Below are 23,120 nucleotides of genomic sequence, written 5' to 3'. Positions count from 1 at the left end.
TCTTATTGGTGCTCTCACTCCTCTCTCTCTCTCACTCTCTCTCTTTCTCCCTGTCTCTACTCTGGCTGCACATTTACAGCGATTGGCGCCTTTCAACCGGAGTTTGTGGAAAGCATTTCAAATGTGTCCGTCGCTGTGGGTCGCGACGCAACCTTCACCTGTCACGTGCGCCACTTGGGTGGCTATCGCGTAAGTACTTCATCCACACACATACACACACACACACACTCACAAACAGTGGTACTTAGTAAACACAACACACCGCTTAATTAATGATACCAGCACAATAATGCAGCCACTAAGCATCTGAAATCTGTGCCACAACAATAATCAACCGCAATCCCATTACCCTTAGCCAAAGTACCTGGTAAATGTAATTTCTCTTGACTTCGTTTCCACAGGTGGGCTGGCTTAAAGCCGACACAAAAGCCATCCAGGCCATACACGAGAACGTGATTACGCACAATCCACGTGTCACGGTCAGCCATTTGGATCAGAACACCTGGAATTTGCACATCAAGGCCGTTTCCGAGGAGGATCGGGGCGGTTATATGTGCCAGCTGAATACGGATCCAATGAAAAGTCAAGTAAGTGCACAACTTTCTCAGTTTCGCCTTAGTTTTTATCTTTGTTAAGTATGCTATTTTACATTAAGACTCTGCTAAAGAAAACCCAGCAAATATATCAATTAAGAGACCACTCTGACACTTATCCAATTGTTTCATTACCATGTAGTTTACAATGTGCTATCTATTGGAGTGTTACATTATGGAATCAATTTTAGTTCATGGCAAAGTTGCCATGCTGCTTGGTAAATGTGTCATGCAACGTCTCAACCGCGTTCTCCACTCGTTTATAATTATCAATTAATTATTATTATTAATATTAATTGTTAATTACAGCCAGTGTCAACTTATCGACACAGTGCTGCCACACTTTCAAACAAACTCTAAGTTGCTTTGCCAGGAAGCTTTCTTGAAAAACAGAACAAACAGGTCCAATGGAGTTTTCACATATCCCCAACATATGCTTAATAAACACGCATGTATGTGTGAGTAGATAGGTTAAATGTGAGCATTATCGACAGTATTTGAGCTCTGCTTAACATAAGTAGCTGGGCAAAGGTCACATCCAATGAATAATGCCCCAGCTAAGAAGACACTGAAAATGTTTCTAAATATTTTCCATGTACGTTGCTGCTGCTTGTTGCCTGCTGCTGTTGAAAGCAATTTTCCAAAGTGTCCAGGAAAATTTCATGCAGCATTTGAAGGGGCAAACGTACAGGAGAATGCAACGCGCTCGGTGGCGCCCCACACTCCAGACACAATCCCCCCTCCCTTCTTGGGCTTACGATTTGCTTTAGCCTCTTGCCCCCCAATGTTGACCAAGTGAAAGAAAGCGCAGCAAATCGAAAGCGAAAACTATGGCAAACAAGGCGAAAGACATACACACACACTCATTCAAATGTCTGTACGTGTGTGTGTGTGTGTGTGTGTGTGTGTGAGTGTGCGTTAGTTGTTTGTGTGCGTGTGGACGCACGTACACTCATGTGTCCAGCCAAGTGAAGTTTATGGCGCCAATAAAATGTATTTCATGCTTCCTTAATTTTTATTTTTACTTTAACGCTTCTCACAAGGACAACAGCAGCAGTTGATGGCGCCCGAGTATGCGGCGTGGAGAGTGCGAGAGAGAGAGAGAGAGAGGGGGGGTTTCGGGTTGGCCTGGGCTGGTGTACTTACTGCAACAGCAAGTGGCACAGAGCGCTGCACACGCAACCGTTGCCCAATTGTCTTCGTTTCTTTTCTACGCTTTTGCCTTGCTTTCTATTACCATTGCCATTGCGTTAAGAGTTCGGGCCCTGGTCCTGGTCCTGGTCCTGGTGCTGACTGTCACACAGTCCTAAACTATTTAGCGTCATTTCATTTGCTACGTTATGTATGTGTATGTATAATGCCCGTTCCCGATCTCAGGGGCCCCCCCATACGGCACATAAAAACATTTGCTGCTTTATGACCGCCTGCATAATCAGCAAATTTTCGCTGAGTGTATAGTAAATTTAGCCAAACTGGCCGCCTCTGCTGTCCGTAACATTTAACTGATGATTGTTTTATTTGTTTATTTTTTTTCCTTTTACTTTATTTTACTTGTCTGTCCTTCAATTTTACATTTTGATATTTATTTTTCAACGGGATTGACTTTTGTTCCCATTTCCGGCCCCAATTGACAACATTTTCCGTCATCTATTGCAACTCTTTTTTATTTAGTTTTTTTAATCCACATATAGACTATTGAAAAATGCTGTTTAATTTTGCACATTACCATTTTTATATTTCTTACTTTTCTCTAGATTGGTTTCCTGGATGTTGTCATTCCACCGGACTTTATCAGCGAGGATACTTCGTCGGATGTTATTGTGCCCGAGGGTAGCTCAGTGCGCTTAACATGTCGGTGAGTGTAATTTAAAAGCAATGTTAATCTTAACAATTATAGCCCACATAATCCACATAGTGTACAGAAAGCTGGATTACTGTCCGGCAACGCAGTTCAGCTTACATAGGCCTGAGCCAACATAATAAGTAGGTTGAATTATATGAAGGCAGTGGCAATTACCAATTAGCCACATACAAACACTTAATCACACATATTAGTTGACATCAGGTTAAATTTAACTGTTGGTCGATAAGCTCAATAAGTTTTATTGCAGTCTGGCAACGCTGCTCAGCGTCATAAGTCTAATGATATGCTTAACTAGCTGACAGCTTGAGCTTGAGTTAAATGTTACTTGGCCTTTAGATATCACTAATTAGTAGAGCTCTAACATGTCGATCTACAAGAATACGATCAAACATTCGTTAACTAGCATGCAAATGTTAGTTTCGTCAGACATATGTATATTAATGCGTGTGTGTAGCTAATATCCCAATAAATGCGTCCTGCATTCCTTTACTCAACTAAAATCCCAGCCAAATGACTATCATCACCAAAAACTAAGCACAACTCCACCCTCATTGTCTGCGTCATCATCATCATCATCATTTAATAATGTCAGCAAATTAAGCGACACTTCATTTCTCTTGATTTGGGTCGGCGCTAACCATATGCCCTTGCAAAAAGTTGAGCATCTCGCTTACGAAAAGCAACTTGATATGTGTGCATATCAGTGTGTGTGTGTGTGTGCGTGTGAAATATGTGTACAGATAGCTTGACACTACTTTAGAAAAGAGTTAAAAGATATATATATATATATATATTGACGATTATATTCGTATTGAGTGCCATCGAAGATATGATATCTAATAGAAGAACTCTTCAATTTCCCGAGCTAATGCTTCAAAGTCAGTAAAGCAAGACCTTAACGAATAAGTGCAACAGTCTACAGGGTATCAAAATGTGGAGCACACACCATCGCCTATCGGCTGGCCTTAGCTTGTGTTAGTTTCAGTGGTTTTTCCTTTTAGCTAACTGCGACATCGACTCGATGCGACGCGACGCGACGCATTTGGTCGCCGTTGATTTATGAACTTGACCACCGCCACGAAGTAATTTTAACGATTTAACCGCAGAATGATAGAACCAGGGCGATAAACGGGCTCCTCCTTGCTCGTATCGGTCTATGTTTATGTTCTTAGTGCGAGTGTGCGTGTGTGTGTGTGTATGTGGAAAGCTATTAGAGACATCGTCTGTAATTTTTTTCATTTTAATACCACTTAGGGCAAGTCCCATAAAGTGAATTTAACTTTAAGCAGCCAGCAAACAAAAACAAAATTAAAACGGCTGCTGTTTCAAAGTTCGCCAGATGAACAGATTGTTAAGCTCTATTGTTTGTCCTTGTTGTTGACTAAAAACATTTATACACTGTTCCAAAATGGGAAAAGAGTGTTTTCATACCATTTTTTTGTACGGAACCAAGCACAGTTTAAGATGTAAATGGATTTCCTTTAAACGGCTCTACCTGGAATGTTTTTATTTGTGAATCGAAAATAAATCGTTAGTAAAATCGATTATTTAAAACATTTTATGGTTTATGTTAAAATTCTTTTCAGCTTATTCAGCGTGAAAGACCTCTAAATTCAACTCAATAATATGTTAGAATTCATAATAAATGTTAAGTCTAAAAGCAAAGGTTCATAATACTTAGGCAATACCCCTAACAATTATATAATTCAAATATGTATGTTGTGTGCGTGCCCTGATAAAGAGGCAATGTTTATTTAAATACAATGATCACCTACGTGTTTAGAGAGCGTGTCTTGGTTCATTGTAGTACATGTATGTAGGTATGCAGTTTTGTTTTCATGAATAAACATGTTACAAGAAACACCTCACACACACACAAACACGTACACACACACACACACACACACATAGACATGCAGGACAAACAATCAGCTTAGCAGACGCTCAGTATTAGCCAAGTTAGCAGCTAAGCAACTGCTGCTGACTGGTACCCAGGCGGTCTCCATTGTGTTTGCTCTGGTCTTGCACTCGGGACGAACTCTCGAAATGTCTCAGCCTGTCTGTGTTCCTGTGTTTGTGTGCGGTTGTGTGTGTGTGTGTGTGTGTGTGTGTGCGTAAGATTTTCTTTTCTTGGCTATTTTGCATCTGTTTGCGGCATCATAAAAATTTACCACACCCGTGTCTGGTGCGCTGTTAAACTGCTGCCTCAACATGCATACAGCCTTCGCCGAACCCCCTCCCTCGGCGGAGCATACATCCAGCCCATTCACAATCTCAGCCACAGACGGCGACTGCTGGCCAAAAGCGTTGCGTCGTCTACATTACAAGAAGTTGGCGCTTTGGGCCAACACAATGGCCACCAATGCCGCATATTAAGTTGAATAGACCAAAACTCAGCTTGCGCACAAATTTCCATTGCCTACTTTTGTGGGCAGCGAAAAGATTTGCGACGATTTAAAGTGCGCCGCGTTTCGATGTTCTCATTTAAATGTTAAATAACCACAGTGTACCATTTTTTCATTGAAAAGTTCATGGTAAAATAAGTTAAGAATTAAATTTAATATTGTTTATTTTATATATTAAGCCAGCCTCTCTAACATCTTCAGGGCCAACAACTGGTCTTTCATTGCAAAACTTCTTAAGTTCCTTTTTCAAAGACATGTCAGCTGCTTTGCAGATGAGCTGGCTCTATATAATTTTTTTTTGAAATCTGAGTTGCGTCACATGCTCGTTCGCTGAGGACGTGTCGACCACCTTAAGCTGGATCTCCCTAATCCCCTCTTTACAACCTCTCCATGATATTAACGCACTTTGTTATTGGTAACTGTTTTAACATTTCTTCCTTCTTGAAGTGTTTTATGTTTTGTATGAAGTGCTTCTGATTGATATGCTTTTGTACTTCCTAATAGTAAATATAATACCTTATAGATCCGCCCTTTACTTATATATATCCACTACAAACTTTTTAAAATGCATTCTTGAATTGAAGTTCATCAAAATATGAATTTTAATAGACCCATCTCTCTCAAATTTGAGGGACTTAAGTGTGGCATTTAAATGTGTTTATATACCAATTACTTTCTCCTGGCCTTGTAATTTTACATTTCCTACAGTCAAACAGCCCCAACGGGCCCTAATACGTCCAATGTTTACTTTGCAGCGCGCGTGGCTATCCGGAGCCCATTGTGAACTGGCGCCGCGAGGATGGCAGCGAAATAGTGCTCAAGGATAACGCCGGCACCAAGACATTGGGTATGTATTCGACTAGCACTAAATAATTAAACAATAAAGCGGTTAGCTTTAACTGAGTTATCTGTAAAATTCTCTCTCTCTCTCTCTCTCTCTCTCTCTCTCACTCTCTCTTTCTCGGCCCGATGACAGTTTCCTCGTTCCGCGGCGAGGTGCTCAAGCTGACAAAAATCTCACGCAACGAGATGGGCTCGTATCTGTGCATCGCCTCCAATGGTGTGCCCCCATCGGTTTCAAAGCGCATCTCGCTTAGCATACACTGTAAGTAAATCAAGTCCGCAATCCATTTGCTGCTGGCTGCTGGCTGCTGGTCACGTGGTGCCAGAGGGCTGAGCTGAGTTGGCATTAATTAGAGAGTTGTGGTTGGTCAACTTTGTGCATTCTCCTTTTTTTTTTATTTGTATTTTTTGTTTTTTTTTTTTTTTTTTTTGTACACGTACATATCATTAGTCAGCTGTCGCCAGAGCGCAGACTGCGTCCGTCCGGAACTCATCCTTTGAGCTCACAGCTCTCAGTTTTTGGCGCCGGCCAGCGTCGTGGTGTTTATCTAGTTTAGTGTACTGACACCCAGCGTGCAGCCAGCTTTAGCCACAGTTATCAACTACACACACACACACACACACACAGCGCCCTCAGCTATGCTGCGGACAAAAAAAAAAAAAGGGAAAAAAGAAGCAATCTCAAAGCTGGGCATAGAAAGGAGAAAATCAGAACAGTGGCAGAACTGGCTGGGTGGCAAGGGGGCGGGCTGTGGCGAGATGGGGTTGGGTTTTGGGGCAAGGTAGTGAACAGCTTGTGGCTCGGTGCGGCGCTAACTCGATTGTCGTTGTTGTAATCCGTTTAAATCCAGTCACTGATACCGGGCATTACCTGATGCCTTGTGCATTGTGTTGCTGTTGCTTTTTTTGGGTAGGGGGGGCCACAGTTTTTTGTCAACCTGTCTGCAGCACGTGCGGCATGCTGTCCTAGTTGATGACGACGCTTGGTGGCTCTTAGTTGCACCGCCTGCCTCCTGCCACCTGCCGCCTGCCGCTCCATGTGGCAGTTCACTCAATCATCACGACATCAGCAGCAGCTCCACACTGCGCTTGTTTGCCAACGTGTGCAGCAGCGCCGCAATTCCTATTCCTGGCCAGGCACAGGGCCTGGTGCCTGGTGCCTGGTGCCTTGTGTGTCCTGGCTGTGTTTATTTTGCTTGCTCTTTTGTCCGTTGCGGCAGAGAGGACTACTACTAGACTTGTCGCCGCCACCCGTTCGGGTGGCAAAATCACGCTTTTTAACATTTTGACATTTTGTTAATGTGGCCTTTAAGTGTGTGTAGTGCTTAGGACTGCGCCAAGAAGTCCGCGCGTCCTTCTTCTACGTTGATTAAAGCTATTAAAGCATTAAGAGCTGTTCTGCGCTCCTATGCTATCTGCTTGCCGCCAGTGCCATTGGCATACGCTACCTTTTCAAAGTTTTTGATCAACTTGGGCAGAGTGCCTGCCGCCACAGAAGAACTACACGAAAGCCCATGCCCATGCCTTGGGCATGTCGACCCTACTTCCCCCAGCTGCAAATCCAGTTTCGTCATATTCGAGTGTGCGCGTTTCCTGTTGCTATTTCTGCAGGAACTTACTCACAATTTGTTTGGCAAATGTTGCGACTGCCTGCCAGCCTGTCCCACCTGGCTGGCTGAGTAAGTGAAAACAAAGTTTTCCTTCAGCTGGCAAGCTATTTGCATGGCCTTTTTTCCCATGGCATCTTCAGCGAACTGCTTGCACTGCAGCTGCCTGATAAAGCCCCGGCTGCATTTGCAGCTTGCCGCATGTGGCACCAACAGCTCCGACACCGACTCCGCCACCGACACTGACAGCGACAGGAACAGCAACAGCGACAGCGTCATCGACACCGACATCGCATATCCCCTTGCGTGTTTCCGTGCCATTTGCTGAAGTTTCCTGCCTTGTTAGGTACCTTCCTGCACGACTAATTAGGGACGTGGAATTGGTGTGCGTTGCGCATTTGCAGGAAAACAGCACCGGGAAGCGCAACAAACAATTATCCCACAATTAGCAGGCAGACTCCCCCCATCCCATATGCCACAGTCCGCACAGATACTGCATTTATTGTTTACCGTATAATTGCTCAATCAATTTTTCTCTGATTTGCCAGCCCCCTTAATAGACGATACTCTTTACCCGATGACATTTTTTTTTGTGATTTTCTATTTACCCAACAATATTATAAGCCAGCAATAAATGAATTCTAGCCAACATAGTCTGAACCAGTTACCTGTCGGGAGTGTCCGACTGGCAAATACCTCGAGCTCTGCGCCAAGCAACCTTAACAAACATTTCACTTTCCTTCTATACAACTATATTCAACACACTATGTAAACACAAATTGATTCAACTCCTTAATACATAAAAATAATATGTCCCTGTTGTCCACCATCAAGAGCTTCAGAGTAAATGAACATATTTGTAGATGCTTCGGTAGAGGAACCTAGGTCTTTTCATTGATGAGCCCAGCTGTTGATTCGTCGTATTCTATAGCCCACCCTTGATTATCAAATCAAGTTTCTCTTTAAAAATTGGTCAAAAAAACTGACTTGTAAGCCTCACAAATCCATCGTAATTGCTTTTCCTAAAATTTGAGTAGGTTTGAACGAGAAATAGCATTTGAATATTGATTTGTCCACTGGATTTACTTGGCATACATTGAATTAATTCTTGTGAAACCCAATGTTTTGCACAAATTTGGCAATATTTTTGTTTTGAAAACGATTGAAAGGAAACGCTTTAAGTCCATCAATCAACATTGTAAGAGTTTCACATTGGACTCTGTCTCGTCTCGCATCATTAAAATTTGCATTGTTTAGAAATATGTTTCGAAATCTATTGCTCAAAATAAAAAAATAAAAACTTATGAACATTTTTTGTGCATTTTCGTTGAAAATCAAAAGCAAATAATTGAGCCAAATCGCAAAAAATCACGTACGCCTAAGAGCGAACCAGACATATTTCCAGGTTAGGTGATATTTGGAACGCACACGGACAGTGCCATAAATTTGCAATTGTTCCATATGTGTGCGTGTCTGTGTGTGTGCAGGTAGGGACCACGGGGCAGCGAAGGCGTAAAGTGGTGGAGGGGGAGGGGGGGCGTCGAAACGAATGAATGTACAAAAGGGCTGGTCTCTATTTGCGCTGCCAATGAGCTGAAAAATACACGTCATTGGCTTTTGTGTCCGACTCTTTTACCTTTAACTCAAAGTTTCACACAATAGCCCAAAATCTGATGAGGTATGCATGTGTGTCTGTGTCTGTGTGTGCGTGTGTGTGTGTGTCTGGGTGTATGTGTGCGCTGTAATTGTAGTTGCAGCTGCTGCTGCTGCTGCTGCTGCTGCTGCGACGACGTCATTAGTGCATATTTGTGGCTTTGTTTGCCGCAACTGAGCCAGCAGGCAGGAGAACTGGAGGCACTGGCAACTGAGGCTTGAGGATTGAGGATTGAGGACTGCGGGCGTGGCTGTAGTCAAGGCACATGCTCGGAATAATCATGGCAAAATTGTAAATCGCAAGCGAAAGTGTTTGCCAGCCGCTTCTGCCGGGACACCGCCTGGCCTCCCTGCCCCAATGCAATCTCCCATAGTTGCAGTATGTGTATCTGTGTATAGGTGTGCCCGTGTGTGTAGCTGTTTGTGTATGTGTGTATGTGTGTGAGTGTGTTGCCTGTATGCAGATTGAAAATAGACGCAGTCAACCAGCACTCATGCATTGGTCAAGCTGGCAGCCGCTCGTTGACTGCCTCTGAGTACCAGTGACAGGAAGATTTTTATGCTTGAACGTAGCTCAGCTCCTGTCCCGACACCCCACCTCCGCCTCCAGAACCAGCTCCAGCTCCAGCTCCAGCTCCATCTCCATCTGCAGCTTCTGCTGCAATGTGCGTGACTTAAATGTCAATTTTGTGTACTAAACAGCACTGGCTGCAGTTGCCACCAAACTGGTGGATTGGAATCGTGAAAATGAGCAGCGGAGCAAAGTTTTAAAGCCCCTAAAAGCTTTGAAACTGTTTCAATTTATAGCTATATATCCATATATAAAACTGAATGGAATGATTGGACAGACTGACTGATTGACGATCTAAAGAGATTAAAAGCTGCATTTCCAATTTCATTAAACTGCTAAAACGCAATGTTTAATAATTACACCCGCGACGGTGGAAAATTGGTGGAAAACCGCTATTTGAAAGCTTTCCCTTTCTAACAGCTTAGATTGTAACGCATTTATTTATTTGATTTATTTTTCATTTATTTTTTTTGAATAAGACAGCAATTCACTGCACTAGATAGAAAATGGGCGTCAATGACTGTATGGAAAAAAGTTCCTGTTCCGTTCGATCAGCTACAACGTTTTTGTTAAGGTTCTACATTAAAAAATAATTAATACGTGAGTTGCTGGTATTAGAAAGCGTAGTGGGTCTTATGTGTGAAAAATGGGCGGATTGATTAAGATTATAAACTTATTTTCATATGTCTCATTTGTGAAATGGATTTTTAGGTAGTTCAGTAAATAGGTAATACCCTCGGATTAGTAATATTTATACTTATGATCATATGATCACATAAATTTGTGTATTTTTATACACGTACATACTCGTGAGGTATGTTTACCTTCGGATTGTTTTAATAGCAACACACCCACAGTCACACACACACAGGCACACACTCAAGCTGACACACATACTTGAACTTAGCTTTATATGTATGTGGTTACAGTGAGTGAGCAAATAGACAGTTGATAGATAAGACATATGCACTCGGGCACGGAAATCAATTAAAATCCCTCGAACTTACAAAGCTGTCCAATGCTGTAGATCCACACACACACACACACATACACTCCCTCAAACACACACGCATATACACTGGCAATTGTTGCAAGCTGCTGTTGCACTGTAATTGACTATCAATGCACATGACTACAGAAATGCTTGCCTTCACACACTTACAAATACGCATGGACACACACACGCACACACATATGTGTGTGTACAGAATATCTGGCGGCTGGTTGTGGGGTTTGCCACGTTGCAAGCAATGGCCTGTGGCTGCTTTGGCAGTTTTACAAAACCACCAATTTTGGTTATAGCTCGGTGAGCGTCTGCTAGACGTGTGGGTGTGCGTGTGCGTGTGCGTGTGCGTGTGCGTAGGGTGTTTGGGGGTGTGTGGATGTGCCTGGTATACGGTGGCCCACCTCTCTACCTCTTTGACTAAGTGACAATAAACACGCACAAGAATTGCAAAAGAGTTGCCATTTAACTCCACAGAGAGACGTGCAGTGCATCTGCATTGCATTTTGATGACCGCACCGAGTTATCCTACTCCCAATTGGCCTTCTACTCCCATACAGACACGCACACACACACACACACGCACACACAAACACACACACACACACACTCACAAACAAAATGCATATGTATTTATGCATGCATGTATGTAGGTGGTTTATTATGCAACTGCTATTATTTAAAATGGAGCGGCATTCGCTATCGTTGTCATTTCTTTTCACACGAAGTAAAGAGTGTAGAAAATTGAGAGTTCTATGCTATTGTATTGCAAACGACCAAGCCAAGTAAGTCGAGTAACACGACAGTCAATAGCGAGTTATTTAACTTATTAGCGAGTTAAATCGGCAATAACGATCAACGTGTTGCAGCGAGTAAATAAACTCGTTAGCGAGTTAAAGCAGCTAGAACGTTTAACGTGCTGTAGCGAGTTTTGTAACTCGCTATAAAATGAGCACTGCAATGGCAGCGAGTAAACATCACAAGTTAGTTTATGCGAAAACATTGCAGAATAGCAATGCAAAGTTTGAGAACGTTAAGCGTTTTGCAAAATGTAATTCAACTAGGTATCGAGCTAAAGTAGCCAAAACAATTAACATTTTGTACCGAGTAATTCAACTCATTGCCTTATAGATAAAATATGAGCGTCGAATCAAAAAAATAGCTGGGTAAATTATGTCAATGCAGTACAATGTCATCAGACTATAAAAGTAGAGTTATATCTCAAACCTCAAAGCTATGCTAATTAGAAAGCAATTTATGTGAATCGTGGGAACTTATTCGTTACTAAACAACATGTTTCTAGCTAAGAGATAAAAGGTTATACTGTATGAGAAGCAGGATTAATTTTGCCCTTATTCAGAATCGTTAGCGTTTCCATATTGTAAGGCCAGTTATATAATATATCTATACATGGCTGCATATGAGTACGGCTAGAAATCATATCAACTTTGTGTACGAGACAGGGGAACGGATGCATTTAAAAAATGGTTTTATAATGTGCTGCACTGCTGCAATAACAAACGACTACATAACGACTTTCTCTCCCCTCTCTCTCTCTCTCTCTCTCTCCCTTTCTCTCACCCATTCTCACTCACTCTCTCTTTCTGTTTTCTCCCTTTTGCAGTTCATCCAGTCATACAAGTGCCGAATCAATTAGTCGGAGCACCGCTTGGCACTGATGTTCAAATCGAGTGTCACGTTGAGGCCTCGCCCAAATCAATTAACTACTGGATTAAGGATACCGGTTAGTATATATGTGTATGTGTGTGTTATGTGTATGTGTATGTGTGTGTCTGACTGATGGTGTGCGTGCCTGTGTATTTGTGTCTCGCTTCATGTGCCGCTGATGGCCAACTTTTACATTTTATAGACATTCGATGGCATATGCACTTTATATACATATGTTAGTAAGTATATAGAATAGACATGCATGCTCGTTATCCTTGTACGGATTGTCATTAGTTCACTGTCAGATTGTCACGTCTAGTGAGCCCATTTGAGCTCTAAGCCATAAACTAATCGTGCCAAAAATTCAATTTACATTGACCCCAAGGCATCTATATGTCAAAAGTCACTCAAAGTGACCGCTTGCAATTGGTCGTTTTTTATATAGGTTAAAGTCTCATAATATACTGATGCAATTATCAAATATATTCCACAATGTAAAAGCTAGAGATTAGTATATATTTTACAGCAAACAGCTTTTCATATTAAAACTATTCTATACAGTAAAAATCATTTGAGGGATTTGAAGTTCTATATCACGACTTTGCCATAGTTTTTCGCTAGGGTATAAATGTTATAAATGCATCCCAAGTCCGAACAGATAAACATATTCAAATAAACAAAGACAATATCGAGTGTATACAGTAGAATGCGTGTACGTGTATTTGCTGTGAATGCTCCAAGTGGCTTTTACAATTGTTTTCTCTATCATTAAGCATCAAATGTAATGCCCGGCCATAAGTAGCGACAGGCCTCGTCAATGTCCGACGAATACAACGCACTTTCGGCCCATTGTGCATTGTGAAAGTCCCAAACTCAAGGCAGGCGCATATGCGGCTCCTCTTTGTATTCATTGATGCGTCTGGCTGTCTGTGTGCGTATCTATGCGTGTCGATGTGTATGTGTGTGTCGGTGTGTGTGTGTCTGTCGATGTATGTGTATGTCGGTGTGTGTGTGTATCTTGGTGTTAATGCTGCGGTTGTCTTGGCTACTGTCCGCTTTGGCAGGGGTTTATAGTCCGCATTATGCACATTGACGTTTATTCTGTACATTGGCATCATGGCCTGTGCCTCGTACAATTAATCATATACAATCCATTGATTTTTGTTAGGGGCTTTAATATCAGTAATGAATTAATTTATAATTCTCTTTGCCATTTACTCGAGCGTTGTACAATTGCAGTCGCGATACAAGCTTACTTAATAAATAACTCTTTTTCGCAAATAAAAAAAGAACAAAAATACCTAAATGATTCATCATTTAAAGATTGTCTTTGTATTGATTTTTAAATAAATATATATTATTATTTCGAAAGCTTTAATTGAAATTGAATTATCCCTTTTTTAAGCAATTGTGTGTTTGTGCTTCGAATCGTTATCAATCTTAAGAAGGGGTTTCTCAGACACATTTTTTGACTCACATAAGAACTACGTCTATCCTCTTTTATGTGCAAATCAATGAAAATCGCAGAGAAGGGCAAATGCGAGAATAAGAGAGTAAAAAAGAGAGTGAATGAGAGGAAAATACAAAGATAAATAGTAATTATAACAATAAAAACAGTTATAATAATAAATAAAATAACTATCAACTTTCGCTTAATACACATTGTGCTTTTAAATATTTCCCGTGAGTTGATAACTTTTGATACGTCTGTTCATCAACAGGTGAAATGATTGTCTCGTCGGCCAAATACCATGTGCAGGAGGGTTCGCAGTCGATGTACGAGACGAAAATGTCGATGATTGTGCGAAAATTTCAGAAGGAAGATGTCGGCTCTTACCGTTGTATTGCGAAAAACTCGCTGGGCGAAGTTGACAGCAGCATCCGGTTGTACGGTGAGTTTGGGGCACTCGCATGTCGGCGGGTTACGTAGTTTATGGATAATAAACGCGGCACATATTTTGGCGGGCGGGTGGCGTGGAGGTATTTGCACCTTTGTTTCAATTACTGCTACTGCTACCGTTACCGTTACCGTTACCGTTAACGTTAAAGTTACCGTTACATTTCCGCCGACAGAAATCCCGGGACCGAATCGTAAAAATCCCTCAAATAGTAAAGGAAGCGGAGGCGCTGGCAACGCTGGCGGCACCACCGACACGGATGCCAATGACATTTTAAAACTGAAACAACAAGTCAAAGTCACCTACCAGCCGGACGACGACGAGCTCTACGGCTCCGCGGAGGATTTCGAGGATGGCGAATTCGCCGGCTCGCCGCCGTTATCGCCGCACCATTACTACACCAGCGGCAATAAGCCACCGACACATAAGCCCGGCGGTGGTGGTGGCGGCCATCAGCACCAGCATCAGCACCACCATCACACACAGCAGACGCAATCCGGCGGCGCTGCCGGTGGAGGCGCCACCAGCATCGAGCTGGCATTCGGCAATGGCCATGTCAGCGGGGTTGGCAACACCCGTAAGCCGACCTATTATGGCGGCAGCGGCGTCGCCGGGGGCGTTGGCGGCGCCAACGGCAACACGGAAGTGCGCGGCCCCATGGACAACAACGAACGTAGCTCCGGCGGTGCGCCACTTCGCGCCTGGCCGGGCCACTATCAGCCGCACTATCGCCGCCAATGTGTGCTGTGGCATTCGCTCTGGCTGTCCCACTGTCGACAGCCGCTCTTAATGGGCTTGTCCGGCTTAGTTGCGGCTCTCATGCTGTTATAATACACGCTGGCAGCAGTACACTAGGCTAACACACACATACGCAAACACACACATAAAAAAAAGCATGACATGGCTACCTTCTTCGCATTGCTCACATTTGGATAGGATAAAAAGGCTTGCGTTGTGTAACTGCATATCTGTACACAAATATAGACACACACACGCACACACACATGCACACTCAGACGTACAAACATATATAACTATATATGAGTATGTACATGTTGATGGGCCTTTTTCTGTTTTTAAAGCTTTGGCTCAATGACACTAGCTGATAATCACGGATTAATCTTCAAAATGAAACCAAAACTAAAACAGGTTAGTGCGAAGCAAGTAAATCAAGCTTTAAGATTTTAATTTCATAAATTTTAATGATTATTTATTTTAAAGTTTCTTTCCTTAATAATCTTACATTTTAGCGAGCTTTAAGGTTTTTTGAGCTTACTTTAGGCAGTCAGTCTAAAATGTTTGGTTAGAGTTTGAATTAAGTTTAAGGCTTATATTTATTCAAATTTTATTTAGTTTTTTATTTTTAAAACTGTGCTTTTTTGTGCTTGTTTTCATTTTGATGCACTTGTTAAAAGCTCTTTTTATACCCTGAACCCATTAAAAATGGGTTTAAGGGTATATTGTATTTGTGCAAAATCCAAATGGATGTAACAGGCAGAAGGAAACATCTCCGACCCCATAAAGTATATATATTCTTGATCAGCATCAATAGCCGAGTCGATCTAGCCATGTCCGTCTGTCTATCTGTCTGTCCGTCCGTTTCAGAACCAATAAGAGCTAGAGACTTGAAATTTTAGATGTAGGTGTTCCTAGTGCCTGCGCAGATCGAGTTTATTTCCGATAATCGTTAACTTACTCCGTTTCCAAGCAATCGATAAAAATCGATATCGATATCCTGGTTTTTGGGCTATTTTGGTAAATAATAAGAGCTAGAGTCCCCAAACTTGACATATAGCTTCTAAAATAGAATATACTTATATATGCATTTGATGTTGGAAGAAGAGGGTTCAGGGTATCCCCTACTCGGGAGCTCCCGACTAGAACCTAGCTGTATATCGAGATTAGAGCTTTAACCGGGATTTTTTAATGCAGTCGGACTAGAATGTTTTTAGTTTCTATTTAACACTTGGTAAGCGTTGACCTCTATTCGACGCTACACAAAACTAAATTCAGCCACGCGACCAACATTTTGCGTTAGTCTGATTTTCAGCTGGTGTCCTTGGGGCTTACTACATCGACCTCACACGGCAGCGGTAAGGTAGGCCGTTTGTAATTTAATAATACACAAACTAAATTTACAGGTGCATTGGTGGGAAATAGCCAAAGGAAAAGCAAAATATCATTCAAAAGAGAAATAAAAAATCTGTTAAATTTAATACGTTTGAGTGGAACTCTGTTCAGACACAGAGTTTATTATTTATTAAATTATTTGAAAATCCAAATACACAAGTTTATAATGCCATATAAACTAAATAAAGTGCGCTATCTGTATACTTGCATATATATAAATTTATGAATATATTATATAGTTAAATAAGGATTAGTGAAATACTTGATATAAATGTTTTTGTCTAAACAGAAAAAGGCCTCATATAGCTGCAGATAAATAGTCACAAGCCGTATTCATGGTCTTGTTAATAATAGTTTAGAGTGTTTATTATATATAATCCAATAAGATTACAATCAGCTTGCGAGTAAAAAGGACAAACAAATCGTACGATTTAAACATAAGTTTAAATTGTATTCATTTTTTTTTTTTTTTTTTTTTTTTTGTAAAGAAATATAAATTACAAGAAAATTAGAAAAAGAAAGAGGAAAAGTTGGAAGCTGTCGAAAATTGTTCAAAAATTTGTCACAATTCTGAAACATTTTGTGTATATAAGTTCATATTCAATATTTTAAGTAATTCTGAATCTCTAATTTATGTGGCGAAGCAACTCATAAAGCACACCTTTGCTTTGATTCGAACTTAAGATAACCCCATTAAGAAAACCATTAAATTTATCCTTTTCTTTTGCATTTGGCGCAGAAAAAATGAGAACAGCACAAAGTTAATTTCCTAATTCGATTTATATTTAAGCCCCAAGGACATGGCTGAAAAAAATGTCAATTAATACAAAAATGTCAAACTTTTGATTTGTTTTTGTTTCTTTTTTTTCATCAATTTTTTGTTTATTTTTTTTTTTTTGCCTACTTTTGATTGATATCGAATCGTGAAATGGACTTAAAGTTTAATGATGAATGTCCTTAATCATTTCTTTGCTGTTTGGCATACATTTCCCGGAACGAAATCGAACTTTTAGCTGATTTTGGCTGCATTTCGTTGGGTGCGGTCGGTAGGGTTTGTGCGGGAAGAGACGCGCATTAATTTATGCAAATTAAATGTCATATTTCTGCAGCGCAGATACACGCACACACTCGCATACCATTTAGTTGAGTACCACCCTGTCTTTGTGCACACTCTCTCTCTCTCTCTCTCACACACACACACACACACACGCGCACACTAAGCTGTGGTGCAACCGTTGCAGATCTGCCGGCTGCAACTCGTTTTTCAGCGAAGCGGACAGCCCAAGCAACTAGTGCGTGTGTGTGTGTGTGCGTTTTCTTGTGCGTATGTGTGTGTGTGTGTACGCAGCTGAAGCTTTCATTATGCCTGTGAGCATGCAGCAGACGTCGGGCGCAAGAACAAGAACAAGCACAAGCCAAAAGCACGCTTCAACAACTTGAGCCATTTACTCGCCCGTTCGCCCGTTGGCCCGTTCACCCGCTCGCTGGGCCGCTGTTGGCGCATGCATATGCAAAAGGTTAAAAACTTTACCAAAAACGCAGTTGTTAGCGAACTGCTCGGCCGGGCTCTGTCTGGGGCAACATCTTTTTGGCAGTTTTTGTTGCGGCTACAACTTGCAGCATGATAAAGCCAAAGGCAACATAAGCATTGGCGACTGCTGCTTGCTTTCATTGAGCTGTCAGTCCGTTAGTTTTGCCTTGTGCGCGTGTGTGTGTACGTGTCTGTATTCGTGTGTGTGTGTGTGTGTGTGTGTGTGTGTGTGTGTGGTGACTGAATTTGGTTTGATGAATTGCTTCCCTGCCAGCAAACGACACACACATACACACGCAGACACTTTTTAATGAAATAAAAACTTTTTGGCAAAGTGAATTTTACTGTTTCGTCGAGAAGACGCTCGATGACAACACACAACTTGCAACTAACCCAGCACGCTGTGCCACTGTTGTCTATGTGTGTGTGTGTGTGCGTGTGTGTTATGTCAGTCGGCAGGCGGCGCTAGTACCTACAACAACAAATACGACAACAACAGCCGCTCATACTCTCAATTGTTTTTATGTGTGTGCGAGTGTGTGTGTGTGTGTGTGTGTGTGTGTGTGCACATACACAAAACCGCCGAAAGCTGCCACTGATGATGATAATAAGACGCTGACAACCGCAGCAACAACAACAGCAAAACATGCGAGTTTTGTGGCAGCTTTTTGTGGCATGGGGCATCGGTTGGGTGACTGTCAAAGGGGGGAGGGATTGCAGGGTGCAGGGTGAGGCGCACATTGACACAAGTGTTTCAAATTACAAGCCGCTTTGGCAACACCAATGCGTCGTCCATCAACAACTACTAGAACGTGCGACAACCGCCCCGCCCCCTAGAAGTATGCAACACTTTTTGGTGTTGCTGCCACCGCTGCCACCGCTGCCACCGCTGTTGTCTGCCTGCCACTTTGCTGCTTGTAAACGCGCGCGTCTTTTGTTATCTTTGTTGTCTGTATGTTTGGGGGACAAAGCACAAATATATGCCACACACATTTGTGTGTGTACTTGTGCGTGTGTGTGTGTGTGCTTGTGTGTGTGTGCGTGTATTGCACTTGTACTTGTACTTGTACTTGATGATTGTGCCTAGGCTGTTGCTTAAGTTGTTCCGGTTTGTAATGAAGTTTGCATGTGCTGAGCACTTGCTGTCATGTGTTGGCTCATTGTGTGTGTATGTATGTGTGTGTGTGTGTGTGTGTGTGTGTAAGCTGTAAGAAAAGGCCGCTTAATTGCTCTATTTGGTACTTTTAAATTGTATTTTAATTTCGAATTTCCCAAAGACGGAGAAAGGGAGAGAGAGTGAACGAAAGAGCAGCAATTTATGCCTTGCTTTTGGGTTTTTTTCTTGGCTCTTCTTCTTCTTTTGCTTGGCTGTGGTACATGTGCATAAATATATATATATATATATATATATATATATAATTTTTTTTTTTGTTTGTTAAATTACTGCGGTTTATTGTTTTATGCGCTCACAAACTTGTATCTATTTAAATTTTGTGTGTGGCAACATGTTTATTTTATAACCTTGAGGCAACAGCAACATCCAACGGCAGCAGCAGCAGCCAGCTGAATGACAGGCAAATAGGCAACTGGCAGGGGCACGCACAGGGGCAGGGGCAAGCAGCAAGCGTAGCGGTTGGGTGGACTCGGGTTGGAGTGGGGTGGGCAACAAGCAGCAAGCTTCATGTTTGGCGGAAGTTTAATTGAATGCGTCGCTTGCTGACGCACTGCTCCAAATTGTGTTTATGTTGTGTATGTCTCTCTCTCTCTCTCTCTCTCTGTGTGTGTGTGTGTGTGTGTTGCGGTTGTGTTTGTCCGCTTGTGATGTGCAGCCAGTTAGCCGCATAACATTTGCCGCACAGTTCGCTAAAAAACAAATGGCAATCAAGTGAAATTGTAATACACACACACACACACACACACACACACACACAACCCAACGGCTGGCATTTACAATTTTTGTTTGTGAAATTTACTCAAGTTTTTTGATTTAATAATAAAAAAAATATTTATACACACACGCACACGCACACACAGAAACAAGCACATGTGTCGCCTTGAAAGTTGGCTCGTTGTGTGGATTGTTGCACGGTGGCTGGCTGCCACATGCAGCTGTAATCTTATCGTCAGCTTCTTTCTGTGTTGCCACAAGATGAATATAAAAATTAAATAAAGACATACAAGATTACAAAATGCTCAACAAACTCAAATTCAATTACGGTCGCTTCAGGTTGCCAGCTGCCTTGTGGCAAGTTGCTGTTGTTGTTGTTGCTGCACTGTTGCACCTGCACATACCAGACTCGCTTAATAGTGTGTCACTTGACTCATAAGAAACTGCATAAAATGTATGCATTCACATCTTTATATATATTATTTAAATATATATATATTGCATATATATATTTTTGGCTTAACATACTTTTGACGACGGGCTGTGTCAGAGCTATGGTTCAATTGATTTTAATTGAATTTTAATTTCATTTGTATTCGAATTTAGATGAAATATGTCGCATTTTCTCGCTCTAATTGCCTGGCATGCGTATACATTTCTTTGCCACATGCCACACGCCACATACCACATGCCACTTACCACTTGCCGCTTGCCACTTGCCACTTGCCACTTCAGTGTTGCCACTCATAGTATATATCTTCGTTTATTTAGTTCTTTACATCTTGGTGCATTTTAATTAAGAACTTCATTGTTTTTGGCTATAACAATAAACAGAAAACAGACAACTTGTAGGAGACAAATGCAAACAGTAATCCGATATATATATATAAATATATATAGCTAAATATCAAATATGAAATCATAGCATATATATATATATATATATATGAAGCATTTGGGGTTGGAACATGTTGGGCATGCTTTAAATACTATACGAATGTATTGATAGAATGAATGTTACACAAAAAGCGACAGAAATTTGTATAAAAATTGAAATAAATTTACAAATTAAACAAAGTATTTAACAAGGTTGTTCAAATGTTAAACGGTTTGTGCACTAAATCGTATAATGCTTCAAATTTTTTTGTTAGTCATAGTCAGGATTAAAAATATACATATATACATAATAATATTTATAGTACATAGTATACACATATATATGAATATGACTTTAAGGAGTTACCAAACAATAATATTATGTGCCATTATTAGCAGACATAAAACAAAAAGATTCAATTATAATATTTCGGCTAGCCGAATTGTAAATACCCTTGCATACAAGCCAAAGTCAACAAATAAACCGAAAACATTTTTCTCATTTAGAGCAGTGGCAAATAAAAAATAAAAAAAATATACGAAAATATTCAAACATAAATACTGCAATTATAATTCTATGCAAGCGTATTGTGCAGCTAATACATATGTACATTTATATATATGTATGTATGTGGTTACATTTAGAAGTTGAGAAGATTCAAATATTAATATAAACAAATGCGAAATATAAACACAAAAATATATTTGGCATCTTAAGAATTGCCCACTAAAGAAAAAAGTATACCTACATATTTATGTATGTATATATGTTAATCGATTTACATGTTATAGCAACCCACAAATGGATGTACATGCAGACACACATATAACTAATTGATATATGTTCTATATATGTGAAATATAATATGAAAAAAGCAAAATATGAAAAAGTGCTGCAAGTACTATAAACAATAACTTTGTAAACCCAAAAGTATAATTAAAGGTAGCTTAACTGAATAAGAAGCGCCAAGACATGTTGCCCCAGGTCTACAACAATGTACATACATCAGTACATCAGGGGCCCTGGAGAGGGGGGTAGGGGAACTGGTTTCTGGTCATTCAGCTTAATCAAAATTTAATTTGTATATAAATAGGCAATCAGCTTAATGTTTACAACAAACAACACAATAATAACTAAATATTGATAGATATAATAATAATACTTAATAATGTACGTACATACCCGTATGTATGTATGCATGTACATAAGGAATGTATTAAATTTAATTACTAAATATGTTTACATTGAATTCAATAAGCAAATGTACTTGGCAACAACGATTTATTTGCCAAATACGTTTCCGAGCATTTCAGACAATTTAAAGAAGTTCAATTGAGCGAAAGCAACAAAAGATACGAATATAATACATTAATGAAATTACACACATACACACATACATACATACATACATGCATGCATACTTACACAAATATGCAGTTAGCGTAAATCAAGTAAAATCGAAAAATATATAATTGTATTAAATCAAATATATCTTATATGCATATATAAATTGATAAATATACATATATATATATATATATATAAATTTATATATATACATATATTTATTTATTTATATAGATAATTACATAGTTATATACGAGCATATATACAGACAGACATATAAAATAATACAACAAAGAAATGAATATGACAAAAAGCCCATATGAAATTCTACAAATAAAGGACAAATATATTTATTACAATTACAAATAGTTCAGTTATTTCAGAGCGGGAATACCAAATATTTATAAGATATATTTAAATTCTAACAATTTTTTGTATAATCTGTTAAACGGCTTATAAATAATTTAAAATCACATTAAATCGACTTACATAAAGTATAAAGTTATTTCTTAGTAATGAATTGGAATCGGATATAGTATATATTAATACATGATGAAAATAGAAAAACTTTACACGACTCCGCGCTACTCTGTTTACAGATAGTCTAGCGAAATGTGTTCCCTTGATAGAACTTGGCAAATATACCATTTGCAATTCCAATCAATCTTTGGATGGGGCTATTGGTAGTCTACCTGCTAAATTTGGTGATGCCAATTAACTAACCTTGGTAAATATAGATTTTCGCCCCCACAATATTTCGAAAACTTTCTTTGAATATTCACTAATATATAAGTATTAATGGTTTTAAGTACCTAGCTTAAATATATAAATGTTCATGCGCATAGACAAACAAACAGACAGACAGACAGCAACATACTATCGTACACACAAATATGAGTTAAATGGGATCAAAATACAGTTTACCAGGCGAAATTTTGGGGAGACATTTTTTGTTTAGCTTGTAAATATGCCGGCTGGTAGATATCTAAAAGTCAAACTATGAAAAATAATATATAGAAGCACAAGCTGTCTCTATCTACTTCTGTGTGCGGTGGGCAGTTGGTTAGTCGGACGGGGGGCGCGGCTATGTGGCAAAATAAGGACAAGAGCCGTTAGTCCGTTAGTCTAAGCAGCTGCGCAAATTTAACTCTCAAACACAACAGGATGTCCGTTTCTGAGCAAAGCGGAAGCTGTTCTGAAAATAACACAGCAAATAACTTCTGCAACCGCATTCAGCACGCT

The 23,120-nt window shown here is 40.3% G+C and overlaps 1 protein-coding gene across 1 annotated transcript in view; it reads left to right on the top strand.

Annotated features, from left to right (window-relative positions):
* The window catches only part of DIP-alpha (Dpr-interacting protein alpha), a 36,269-nt gene extending 17,129 nt beyond the window's left edge, over positions 1 to 19,140 (top strand). The window contains exons 2-9 of the mRNA XM_002058960.4: positions 80 to 189; positions 402 to 587; positions 2,348 to 2,448; positions 5,618 to 5,709; positions 5,839 to 5,967; positions 12,164 to 12,283; positions 13,929 to 14,099; positions 14,281 to 19,140. Of these exons, the coding sequence (XP_002058996.3) occupies positions 80 to 189; positions 402 to 587; positions 2,348 to 2,448; positions 5,618 to 5,709; positions 5,839 to 5,967; positions 12,164 to 12,283; positions 13,929 to 14,099; positions 14,281 to 14,936 (1,565 nt within the window). The 3' untranslated portion in view covers positions 14,937 to 19,140. The remainder of the gene's footprint in view (positions 1 to 79; positions 190 to 401; positions 588 to 2,347; positions 2,449 to 5,617; positions 5,710 to 5,838; positions 5,968 to 12,163; positions 12,284 to 13,928; positions 14,100 to 14,280) is intronic.
* Positions 19,141 to 23,120: the final 3,980 nt, after the last annotated feature.

Source organism: Drosophila virilis, chromosome X (genome assembly GCF_030788295.1).
Source record: "Drosophila virilis strain 15010-1051.87 chromosome X, Dvir_AGI_RSII-ME, whole genome shotgun sequence".
In the NCBI taxonomy this organism is placed as follows: Eukaryota; Metazoa; Arthropoda; class Insecta; order Diptera; family Drosophilidae; genus Drosophila; species Drosophila virilis.
Note: the sequence above shows the minus strand (reverse complement) of the source record. Positions and strands in the feature narration are given on the sequence as shown.